The sequence below is a fragment of the Thamnophis sirtalis genome, unplaced genomic scaffold (genome assembly GCF_051295495.1).
Source record: "Thamnophis sirtalis isolate CommonGarterSnake01/CBP01778 unplaced genomic scaffold, rThaSir2_p1.2 scaffold_14, whole genome shotgun sequence".
Taxonomy (NCBI): Eukaryota; Metazoa; Chordata; class Lepidosauria; order Squamata; family Natricidae; genus Thamnophis; species Thamnophis sirtalis.
In genome coordinates, this window is record NW_028261394.1 from 28,928,350 (window position 1) to 28,941,270 (window position 12,921).

At 46.8% G+C, this 12,921-nt stretch overlaps 1 protein-coding gene across 1 annotated transcript; it reads right to left on the reverse strand.

The window, feature by feature from the left end:
* Positions 1-548: 548 nt before the first annotated feature.
* Positions 549-11,886, reverse strand: POLR2C (RNA polymerase II subunit C). The gene is made up of 9 exons (XM_087728491.1): positions 11,712-11,886; positions 9,884-9,933; positions 9,706-9,774; positions 8,584-8,636; positions 7,173-7,301; positions 5,261-5,312; positions 4,286-4,454; positions 2,882-2,956; positions 549-1,373 (listed from the first exon to the last, which is right to left on the reverse strand). The coding sequence occupies exons 1-9, from the start codon at positions 11,795-11,797 to the stop codon at positions 1,229-1,231; spliced, it is 828 nt and encodes a 275-aa protein (XP_087584617.1). The 5' UTR covers positions 11,798-11,886; the 3' UTR covers positions 549-1,228.
* Between the last annotated feature and the right edge of the window lie 1,035 nt (positions 11,887-12,921).

The window sequence follows — 12,921 nt, forward strand, 5'->3', positions numbered from 1 at the left end:
AGAAGTTGCCTTCGGAAGTTGTGGGAGCTTCATCACTGGAGGCCTCCAAGAAGAGAGTGGACTGCCATCTGTCAGAAATGGTGTAGGGTAGGGGTAGGTTACAGTTGACTTTACTGCTGGTTCGCTCGTGCTGCACTTCGTGCACAGTTCAATTAAAATTGTTCTGCACACGCGCAAAACTCAAAACCAAGATGGTGGCAGTGTGCGCGACCGGGCAACCAGTTCAGGGGTGTGGCAGGCCTGGGTCGCTTCTGGTTCCAGTGACCCAGGCCGCCATACCACTACAGGTTCGGCTGAACCGGGCCGAACCAGTAGGAACCCACCTATAAGGTCCCTTCCAACTCTGTTAACCTGTTAAACCTATGGTTTTACCTGATCCACGGAAAATCAATCTCTTGCTTCGTATCAAAATTGAGGCTGAGGAAAGGAAACCATTTTATTTAAAGGGCAATTGATTGGGAAGAGATTCTATACCCTTGCACAGATTCCGTCAAACTCTGGAGTATGTTCTGAGTTGATGGAAGAAATAGAAACAAAAATGCAGACACTTCTTTCTCAAAAGCAGAATTTATTTTTATTGTGTACTAAACAAACACCGGTTGTGTAACATGAACTTCCATCAAACTGGAGATCTTTCCTTCCAGACCTCAAGAGACAAAAAACAGGAAACAAGAGATAAGGTTGGTGGTTTTGTTCTCAAGCTGCACATTCTTACATCCAAGGCAGAAGTGTCTGCCTTTGGCCACTTTAAAAGCTGTGGACGTCAATTCCCAGAATTCCCCAGCCAGCAACTCTGGGAGTTGAAGTCCACAAGTCTTAAAAGTTGCCAAGGTTGGACATTTCTCACCTAAGGCCAATATTTTGTTAGAGAATGCTGAATGCAATTTAGAAGAACCGTTCTCAACTTCAACAACTTTTAAGATGTTTGCAGTTCAACTCCCAGCATTCCTCAGCCAACATGGAGTTGTGGTCTAGCCATGTTGGCTAGGGAATTCTGGGAGTTGAAGTCCCTATATTTTAAAATGGATGAGGTTGGGGGAAAAAAAGCCTCGTCGATTTAGAACAAAACCTGTTTTGACCCGAAGTTAGCTAGAGAAAAGCCCCGAGGGGTATCGGATTTGGAGGCAGAATAGTTCCCGCTGAGCAAATCGGGCCCTGCTGTGATCTCAGCTGCCTTTATCATTTCCCCAGAAATCAGAGTTGATCCAAAGTGGTCAACTTAGGATCATCAGTTGATCGTCAGCACTTCGTTCTGGATCACTTGACTCAGCTGAGTTTGGAGGTCGCTCAACTTCTTCTTTAACCCAGATAAGGCGGAGAGAACGATGGTCTCGGGACGCAGAGAACCGCAGGACTCCACGTTGTAGTAAAACCTGAGTGGGGATAAAAAGGTTGCAGGACGCCTTCATTTAACACGCGATTCAAGCCCAGCGCTTGGGGTTCGTAATCTGTGGTTCTCTTAATGAAATTATTGCACGGATGTGCCCCTGGATGGAACCTTCAGGGGGCTCCTGGCCATTGATCCATCATTGTGGTATTCTCTCTGGGAGGAAGTTCCGAAGAGGCTATAGCAGGATTGCTAGATTCCGTTAACAGACTGGTTCCTTAGATTATCCATAGTGTAAATTCACAGGATTCCTCTCTCTCTTTTTTTGCCATGTATAGGTATAAATCTAAACTAGACTGATGGTTCTCTGGGTCAGGCACTTGTGTATATCTGGATATATTATGCATAATGGTTATCTTTTGAGAGTATGTATGCTGATTAGCATATATTTTAATGTATGCTGATTAGCATATATTTTAATGTATGCTGATTAGCATATATTTTAATGTATGCTGATTAGCATATATTTAAAGTGCCAAAGTTTTAAATTCTATTTTATTTATTCAATTCCTTCTGTTTTCTATTCTATTCTATTTTTGCTGTTATTCTATTCTATTCCATTCCACACCACTCCCATTCTATTTTTCCTGCTTTCTATTCTTTTTGTTCTCTTCTTTCTGTTCTACTCTTCTGTTTAATTTAATTTAATTTAATTATCAAAATTTATATGCCGCCCAATCCCAAAGGACTCCATTCCATTCTGTTTCCTTCCTCTATTCTATTCTATTCTATTCTATTCTATTCTATTCTATTCTATTCCATTCCATTCCATTCTTCTTATTCTATTCTAATCCTCTCCACTCCACTCCATTACCATTCTATTTTTTCTGTTTTCTATTCTATTGTATTCTTTTCATTCTCTTATATTCTTTCTGTTCTACTGTTCTGTTCCCTTCCCTTCCTCTCTTCTCTTCTCTTCTCTATTTTCTCTTCTATTTTTTGTATTCTCTATTCCTTGTCATTCTATTCTGCACCATTAATTATGGTGTTCAACAAACCAGGATTAAAACAAAACATGGGTTAAACTGAAGTGTGAACCAAGTACTGTATTGATTTCAGGGGAGGTCAGAGAATGCCACCGCCTTGATGAGCTGTTTAGAGCACAGGCAGTCCTCGAGTTACGACTGTAATCAAACATGCCCAGCACAGTTATAACCCATTATGGTTGTAAACCGGGTTACCCACATTACTAATCCAACATATTGCAGTTGTTATGCCACTTACTGCGGTTGTTAAGTGAATCCAGGTCATTAAGCAAACCAATGCTTTGCTAAAAAAACTGGAAGTAAATGCTGGTTTGGGGGGAAAAACGTTGTTGACCATTGTAGACCATTATAACTTCAACTCCAGCTGAGACATAACCCCCAACCCCGGGAAGTCCGCGGTAGCTTCCCATGTTCATTAAGTGAACAGTTGTAAGTCAAGGACTGTCTTATCCAACCAGCTGAGTTCCAGTTGGGAGAAAAATCTAGTTCAGATATCCCGATCCCTCACCTTTCTGGCTTCCCGTTGGGATCATAAGGTGCCTGGGCTTCATCCTCATCGATTTCAGAATATTCGCTCTTTGGCCTAGAAGGAGGCAGAAACACAAGAGCTGATGTTGAGTTGTGAAGTTAAACATTCATGGAGAAGATCCTGATGCTTGAAAAAGATCAAAAGCAATAAAAAAGCAGGAAGTCAAGGAGGTGAGATGCTACCACTGATCACAAGTGGAGTTAGATGCTATGTAGCTATAACAAAATTCCTTTCTAGAAAACCAAGGTCATCCTTTGTCTTGGCACCTCTGCACCTGACCGGAACTGGATGGGTGGAACTGCCAGCATGGCAGTGGAAGATTGGACCATGTGATGGACTGGTGGGTGTGGGGGGAAGATCATGAACTTTAACTTGGTTGGGGAAAACTGAGAAGCTTCAGATTCATTTTTCCCTGATGTGCCAGCATGGCTCTCTTAATAAATTGGAACTTTGAGCAGTACTTTGCCTTGGACTCTGATTTAATTTTGGATGCTATCTGGAACGCTGACATGGGTACTGACTGACAGTCCTGGAGAAAAGATGTTTTTCAGGTCATAAAAAGTCAGAAGCCTCTGGATGACCAAACGAACCAACAACAAAGCGTTCACAGAAACCTACTGTTATGGCTTATCGGCCGCTGGCCTCTCCAGCAAACAAATTAGAGGAGGTGTGGGAGTGAGGGTCAGCATCAAGACAACCTGAGGGCTCCAAGAGGTAAGAGGGAATGGACTGGCAGAGAGAGAGAGAGAGGCAGGTAGAGCCTGGGCCGTCCGTCAGCCCTCAGATGGAGAGTCAACAGGTCTGGAGTTGGCTGATGAGGAAGAGGAGGAACAGCTGGGTCCAGTGCCTGATGCACAGATGTGCAGAAGACAGAGGAGAGCAGTGGAAATCTATGGGCTGGTCCTTGGGACGGAAGAGCCACCACTGCTAGCGAAGCTCCACTCTAGCTCTGGGGATAAAAGGCAGGGGGCGGAGATGAATAGATGTGGCAGAGGAGAGGAGAGCAGTGGAAATCTATGGGCTGGTCCTTGGGATGGAAGAGCCATTGCTGCTAGTGAAGCCCCACCCTAACTCTGGGGATAAAAGGCAGGGGTGGAGATGAATAGATGTGGCAGAGGAGAGCAGTGGAAATCTATGGGCCGGCCCTCAGGAAAGAAGAGCCACCGCTGCTAGTGAGGCCCCACCCTAGCTCTGGGGATGAAAGGCAGGGGGCGGAGATGAATAGATGTGGCAGACAACTATTCATCTCCCGGCCGGCCGGACTTGTTAGCCTGCTGTGGGAGCAAAACTTTTTGCCGGGGCTGCCGACGCTCCTAATAAAGGGATCTTTGAATTCACTTCAGAGGGTTGGTGGTGTTTGGGGAGCTGGGTCAGAACACCTACCACTCCTCAGGCTTGGGGTAGACTGTATGACGCAGGGCGTTGTCTGGATCGTACTCAAAGGCCACGCCTGCTGTGGGGTTCCACTTGGCATGCTCCTTGCCAAAACCCTTCGTGGCATAGGCCCGGAGCCTTAGTTCTTGGCCTTTCCGTAACTTGACAATCAGGATGTCTAAAAGAAAGAAAAAAAAAAAAGAACAACAGTGCATCTTGTTGGAGTGGAAGCTTATCAGAATCATGATGGATGCCCATAAATGCAGAATGCCCATAAATTGCAGGCTAACTCTGCCCACTGCCAGCAGTTCGATCTTGAGTGGCTCAAGGTGGACTCAGTCTTTCGTCCTTTCCAAGGTCGGTAAAACGAGGAGCCGTATTGTTGGAGGCAATATACTGACTCTGCAAACCGCTTAGAAAGGGCTGTGAAGCGTTAGCAATAGCAATAGCAGTTAGACTTATATACCGCTTCATAGGGTTTTCAGCCCTCTCTAAGCGGTTTACAGAGTCAGCATATTGCCCCCAACAACAATCCGGGTCCTCATTTTACCCACCTCGGAAGGATGGAAGGCTGAGTCAACCCTGAGCCGATGAGATTTGAACAGCCGAACTGCAGAACTGCAGTCAGCTGAAGTAGCCTGCAGGGCTGCATTTAACCACTACGCCACCTCGGCTCGGTATATAAGTCTAAGCGCTCTTGCTATAAAGCAAGATGCTAGATGTCTTGGTCAGAAGTCTTCTCCATCCAGATACCTTCCTTGATCATCACCTCCACCACCTGCCCAAACTTCTTATAGCTATCCAATGCCAATGGACTCTTATTACCAACTGCAGCTGTGGCATGTGCTACTCAAGGGATGGCTCACAGATCAGCCAGAATGCTCCTTCTTCCTAAAGCAGAGGCCTCTCCAAACTTGGCAACCTGGAGACTTGTGGACTTCAACTCCCAGAATTCCCCCAGCCCAGCCATGTTTGGGAACTCACCATCTGGTTCAACGTAGTCATTGGGGTCGTTGTCCCTTCTCCTGGACGTCACCTGCAGAGGACAAAGGGAAGGTAGGACAAAGAACGAAGGCGTCTCCTCTTCAGAACAATGGAGAGGCATGGCCAGTCTGCCTTGAAGGGCAGGGAAGGGAGGGCAAAGGCTTGGAGGAAAATGAAACCGAATTGAAGATTTTTCTTTGGGAACTGTAGGAAGGGAGCACCCACCCCACTCCTAGAAAAATGAAATATTTTAGGAAATATTAAAAGGGGAGAATAACTCACCCCCCACCCCCACATCTTTGTCAATGGGCCGGCCGCCCATTAAGGCCTGAGACAGTCTATTCTACATAACAAAGATCTACCTCCTTCAGGCAGAGCCATAGGAGGAATTGCCCAAAGCCCTTTCATTACATCATCACCCAGCAAGGCTCAACCAAGCCTGGGACTCAGGACAGCCTACAGAATTGCCCCTGCATGGCCCCCCCTGGGAGTGTGACAACCAATCAGAACACAAGCTCAAATTCAAAAGCCCAGAGAGGGCATAAAACCCAGGGCACTCTCAGCATCTCTTCCCTTTTTGCCCAGGACCTCAAGCCTTGTGGTCCTGTCCACCATTAAAAACCATCTTTCCAAGCAGCCTCCATGTTTCTTTAGTGTCTTTCTCCCCACTTGGAACTGAACCCAGGTGGACATTTCTTCCAACAGAACCTACAAAGTTCCCAAGGGCGTTTCCCTGGGAGAAGAATGCCATACGTGGAGTGACGGCTTCCAAAACTTCTTTTCTTTTAAAATTGATTGGCCAATGAGAGACAAGCAATGGGAAGGGACTGAGGACGTAAAATTAATTGGGGGAAAAACTCTTTAGTTTTGGCTTTGAACTGCTGTAATTCATTTGATCTCTAGTGAACGATACCTTTATCAACCTATGGAGGTAAGGATCGTTTTTACTTTAAAAAAAAACAGGTCTGGAGCTGAAAAGCTGAAACAGATCTGACAGTTCAACTCATGAAGTTTGAATATGGTTTTGGATTATTCTATTCTATTCTATTTTCTGTTCGTTCTATTCTATTTTCTGTTCTGTTCTATTCTATTTTCTGTTCTGTTCTATTTTATTCTATATTCTATTCTGTTCTATTCTATTTTCTATTCTGTTCTGTTCTATTCTATTTTCTGTTGTGTTTTATTCTATTCTATATTCTATTCTGTTCTATTTTCTATTCTGTTCTATTCTATTCTATTCTGTTCTATTCTATTTTCTCTTCTCTCTCTATATATATAAAAGGCTGTACGTATGTATGTATGTTCCAGCATAACTCTGGAGCGCCTCAAGCAATTTCAACCAAACTTGGTATAGAGACGACTTACTCTCTGGAAACAAATACTGGGGGTTGGGGGAGACACCACTGGTGTGTGTTCCAGCATAACTCTGGAATGCCTGGGCCATTAAGGAGAGAGAGTGTGGCATCCTAGAGCAGCAATTGTTTGTGATGTCAGTTCCCTTGCAGCTTCCTCTGGAAAGCCAGCTGTGACGTTCGCCCTCCAGTGGACCAATGGGGAAGCGCCTGATGGATTTGGGGCAAAGTGCCAGACGGTAGACAGGGCAGGAAAGAGGAGCGCATGGGAAGGGGAAGGGAGAGGGCAGGGATGATGGGCATGGGAGTACAGGGGAAAAAGGCCCTTCTCAATGGCTCCCTGTCAGACAAACACTTCAACGTCTATAAATACCCAGGCAACGTCGGGTTATCAACTGGTAACTATAATAAATCAATAAATAACAAGAAGCAAGAGTTTCTGGACCAATTCTCTACAGTCTGCAAATAGTCCCTTGCAACCATTGTGGCTTCCTTGGGATCTAAGCCCTGCTTGTGTCTTGACCCAACTGCAGTGTGGAGACAGAGGACAGGATACTAACTGGTATAACTTGGGAGTTGTTGGAGATCAGGTCCCGAGATGTGACATGCCGTGTCTGGTCTTCATTACATCGGACATCGAGAGAGAACTCCACTGAGCAATCGGGACAAAATTCATCACAGTTGCAGTCCTGATAAAAAGGGGAGGCAGGAAGGATGATGAGGGGTCCTTCTGGAGCTCAACTCACCCAGGGACTTTCAGTCCACTAACACTGGACCAAATTTGCACTGGGCATGGTCAGACGCCCTCTATCCTCATCTTCATTTAACGACCCCATAATCCCTTGTGGAGTCTGGGCAACTGAATGGAGCTATCAGAATGTTTACTGGCCAGATGCTCCTCCTGTTGCCAATGCGGAGTTATATTCAGCAGATATATTCTCAACGTGCCCAGAGAGAGAAATATCTGCCCCCTACCTAAGATCGAACTCACAGCCTCCTGATTGTGAGGCGAGAGCTCCACCTCTAGGCCACCGCACCACTTCGGGTCAGATGCCCTCTATAAGTGGAGCAAAATACAGGTAGTCCTCAACTTACAACAGTTCCCTTAGTGACAGTTTGAAGTTACAACAGCACTGAAAAAAGGAGTTTTATTTGACTTCCTGAGTTTTATTAGACTTCCCGAGACAGTATAAATCACATGCTTAGCCCCCAAAAGCCTCTTTTTATTTAAACGGCTGTGAATTATGTTCATTCGCAGCCCATAATGATGTTACAATCTGTAAAGAGTCTGATAGATGCCTACCAGTCTTTCAGGATAAGGCTGATGAGCATCCACCTTTATCTCCCTTGAAACGCTGCCAGAGACCTAATTGCCAATTAGTTTTGCAAGGCTAAATGGAGCACAGAGTCAAACAGAGCTTCAGAGTTTGAACCGACCAGAATGAACAAACTTGCTTCCTGCAAAGGCTCAAGTCCATTTGCTCCTCTTTTATGTCTTATGGGAGGGGCCAATCATCTCCAAGCCTTACTACTGAGTTGCCCCTTTTGTCTTAATCATTCTTGCCTTCTGGCAGTTCTGTGCATGCGTGCACTGGGAATAGGCTCCCACTGTTCTTCTGCCTCGCTGATGTCAGACTCCGGAGGCAGCACATAACTCCCAGATGGCTCTGGCCCACTCTCTGCCTCTGACGCAGAGATCTCATCTGAGCCTTCCGCAGACTCCAGAACTGGCCAGTGTTCCTCCTCAACCTCCTTACTGTCGAACTCTGCTGCCAGTTCTGCCGGCAGCCAGTTGGCAACACTAATCAACATTTTTCACACTTATGACCGATGCCGCAGCTCCATGCTCACATGATTTACATTCAGAGGCTTGGCAACTGACTCACAGAACTGACTGATCCTCTGTCTTTAACTCCCTCTTCATAGTGATCCTCCAGAAATATAATTTAGCGCAGGCTTAGTTAGACTCACCCTGGAATATTGCAGCTTATCAACCACACCATCACTGGTAAGGGGAATCAGGCCTAAGGGGAAGAGAAATTGACGATGAAAAATAGTCATCCAAAGTTCCAATCCAGTCAGAACTATTTGGCAGGAACATGTGTAAACAGCAATAATTCTGATTTGATCTAGATCCGTGTTTCTCAACCTTGCCAACTTTAAAGGATGTGGACTTCAAATCCCGGAATTAGCAGAGCTGGCTGGGGAATTCTGGGAGTTAAAGTCCACATCTTTTAAAAGTTGCCAATATGGATTCCTAGAGATGCTTTTTTTTCTCCTGTTTCATTTTTGGACATTTTTTCTTGCATTTTCATTTTCTGAATAAAATAAGTGTAATAGAAAAAAAAAGCGTTTTCCTTCTGTTTTAGGATTACTTTGCCCAGGTTCGCCTGGTGCACCAGTTGCGACCCTATTTGGATTGGGAGGTACTTCAAACGGTCACTCACGCCCTCGTCACCTCAAGACTTGACTACTGTAATGCACTCTATATGGGGCTGCCCCTGAAAAGTGTTCGGAGACTACAACTAGTCTAGAATGCAGCCGCGCGAGCGATACTGAGTGTACCAAGATACACCCACGTTACACCTATCCTCCGCGAGCTGCACTGGCTTCCTATCGGTCTCCGAACGCGATTCAAGGTGCTGGTTATTACCTTTAAAGCCCTACATGGCCTAGGACCTGGATACCTGCGAGACCACCTACTGCCGCATACCTCCCAATGGCCAATAAGATTGCACAGGGTGGGCCTTCTCCAGGTGCCATCAGCCAGACAATGTTGGCTGGCGGCCCCCCAGGAGGGCCTTCTCTGTAGCCGCTCCAACCCTATGGAATGAACTACCCCCAGAAATCCGGACCCTACCCACTCTCATGGCCTTCCGAAAGGCTATCAAAACCTGGCTATTCCGGCAGGCCTGGGGCTGTTGACCTCATGACTGAGGTCCAGCCCCGGCCAGATTGGGTGCATGATGTGGTTTTAATTTGTTTCATCTGTTTTTTAATTCTTTTTTAAAATTCACTTTCTGTAAGCCTCCCGGAGTCCTTCGGGATTGGGCGGCCTATAAATCTATTAAATACAAATACAAATATACTCACCTAATCGGTGCGCGATGAACTCATCGTGTAGCACTGATGAATTGGCATCGATCTGAACCCAGTCGATAGCTGAAAACAATAAGAACGAAGTAAATACAAAGAATTCCCCCCCCCAAAAAAAATTAATGCAAAGAGAAATGAATGAATGAGAGAATGTGACAGATGTTGGAGGTATTACCTATGATAGGAACTTCTGCTATGAATACCCTCCTGATGGAATTTGCAACTCTGGAATAAAAAACCCCACAATATTTATAACATCTAATATTGCAATAGCTGTAATAATGATCTCAGTTCTTAGGAAGGGATCGATAAGTGGATAACAATTCCAAATCCAGTTTGAATATCTGGCTGACTGGGCAATGGACCCCAATTTCCCAGGCTGTCAAGGGGAATTCTGGGAGTTGGAGTCTGCCCGATTTAAAGTTACCACGTATGAGAAAGCAATGGGGCCTGCTGGAGTGAGCAACGAGCCCCCCACCAAAATCCTCCTTGCCAAACCATTTGCAGCTTGACTGCTGGCCTTCAAGGGCCATCTAGACCAGGGGTCACCAACTTTTCGGACCTCAGGGACACTAAATTCATAATTTTAAATCCTGCGGACCACTAATATGATTTTTTTTTAAAAAAGATAAATAGTATTCGGTGCAATATAAAAGATGCAGATAATTTTTCTACAGACCACCAAAATTTTCTCACGGACGACGAGATGTTCACAGACCCCTGGTTGGTGACCACTGATCTAGACCCATTGCAATACAGGTAGTTCTTGCCTTATGACCACAAGTGACCCCAATATTTCCAGTGCTAAGCAAGTCAGTTGTTAAGTCTCCCCACGTGTGGGGGGAAGACCTGCGTGTCTACACCAGCTGGCGTGGCTGGATCTTCCCCCGGGCAGGTGGGAGCGGAAGACCCTTGTGTCCAGGCAGGCTAGCCATGGCTGGATCTCCCCATCCATGGGTGGAAGGGAAGGAGCTGTGTGTCTCCCTTCCACCCCACGCTGCATCTCCACATACCTGAGTGGAAGGGAAGAACCTACATGTCTCCCTTCCACCCCACGCTGGATCGCCCACAGGTGTGTCCCTTCCATCTATGCCGCAGCTCCTCACGCCCCAGGTGGGAGGACCCACGTGTCCAGACCAGTTGACCATTGCTGGATATTCTTATGCATAGGTGGGAGGTACAGACCTACATGTTTCCCTTCCACCCCACGCTGGATCGCCCCACGCATGGGTGAGAGTGGGAAAGATCCATGTGTCCAGATCCAGCTATCCATAGCTGGATTTCCCCCCTCCCCAGCACAGGTTAGGAGGGGAAAACCCGCTTGTCCAGACCAGTTGGCCTTGGCTGGCTGTCCCCATGCACAGATAGGGGTGGGAAAGACCCCGCGTCGCCCTTCCACCCCATGGACCACCCTTCCCTCCATGCTGGATGTTCCCACGCACAGGTGGGGGTGGGAAAGAACTGCGTGTCCAGCTGTCTGTAGCTGGATACCCCCTCCGCTGCACAGGTAGGGAGGGGGAAGACCCCCGTGTCCAGACTGGCTGTCCATGGCTGCATCTCCCCATGCGGGGTGAGGTGGGGTGGAAGTAGAAAAGACCCTGGGTTGCCCTTCCACCCAATGGATCTCTCTTCTACCCCATGCTGCATCTCCCCACGCATGAGTGGGAGTGGGAGAGACCCATGTGTCCCAGCTGTCCGTAGCTGGATCCCACCCCTCCAGTTTTTGGGGGAAAGACCCGCGTGTCCAGACTGGCTGTCCATGGCTGGATCTCCCCACGCGGGGAGTGGGAGTGGGAAAGACCCCCGTGTCGCCCTTCCACTCAATGGATCCCTCTTCCATCCCATGCTGGTTCTCCCCACGCGCAGATGGGAGTGGGGAAAGACCCGCGTGTCCAGACCGGCTTCCCCGGGTCCGGGCAAGCGCGGGCAACGGGGAGGGGGTCGGGCTGCGAGGGAGGAAGCGCCTGGGAAGCGCCCCTCCCGGGGCCGCGGCGGCTGCTCACGCCAGGTCGGTGTTCTCGATGATGAACTTGACGTTGTCGTCGCTCAGCTCCGTGATGCGCACCGTGGGCTGGTTGGCGTAGGGCATGGCGAGGCTGCTGCTCCCGGCTCCCCCTCCGCGCCGCGGCCCTTGCTCCTCCGGGGCTGGCCGCTCGGCTGCCTCCCAGCGACCCGGGAGGACCCGTTGCAGGAAGCCTGGGAGGCCGGCTCTGCAGCGCCCTCTCGCCGCCTTTCTGTGCCGCTCGCTGCGGTGGTAGATTTGTGGTTATGTTTAAAAAAACAACATATCTTAACACCTTTACATGTAGGAAAACATACAGCAGTACACTTCTTTTTAAAAAAAAATTTTTTTATTGAATGTTTTAATCTTTAAAAGCAGAAAGCAAAACACAACAAGAAAGAAAACACAAAACATACATAACAATATAAAGTAATTTTACAGCCTTCTGTATTGCCTTTCCTGCTTAGCCTTTATAGTTCTCCATTAATAATAATTAATATTATTGTAAGTGTTAATACTACTGTTGTTATATTATAGGACAAGGTTAAAAACAATAGGAAAGCAGCTGCACACTTCAAGACAACAGTAAGTGAGATTCTTCTATTAGGACATTTATTGATGATGACATCAAAGGGTGTGTGGTTTAGGCAGTGTGAGTTTTCTGCTACACATTTACACATCAGCTTAGGATGACACATCTCAACACTGCATCCTGCTAGGGCACATTTGGAGGTTCTGGAGCCTGTAAAAACTGCCTCAGGTCCCTGCAGACTCCTGCACCAGCATGGGATGTTCTGGGGTTTGACAGTCCTCCATTCCGCCTCTTGTATCCCATCTGATATTGAAAGAGTGTCTGCAAACTTAGGTGATATATTTCTTGTTGGTGGTATTGAAGGAATATATGAATCAATATGAATCTATCTTGGCTTCTGCTTATATTATTGTATACTGTCAGAAATCAGTTGTTTTCTAGCTTAGCAAACCTTAATACTGGATGGTATTACTGCAAATGTTATCTCACTGCTGCGTCTCACTTCTATTCTAGGCTTCAAAGCTAGACACATTCTTGAAAACATAGAAGAAATTGTTACACCGGCTGCATAGTTAAAGGAACCAAACTAGGGAAAGGAACCAAACTAGGGAGTTTTCCTGGCTCATAAATCCTTAAAGCTTTCTGCTGAAAAACAACTTGGCAAAGGGCGGGCTGCCAC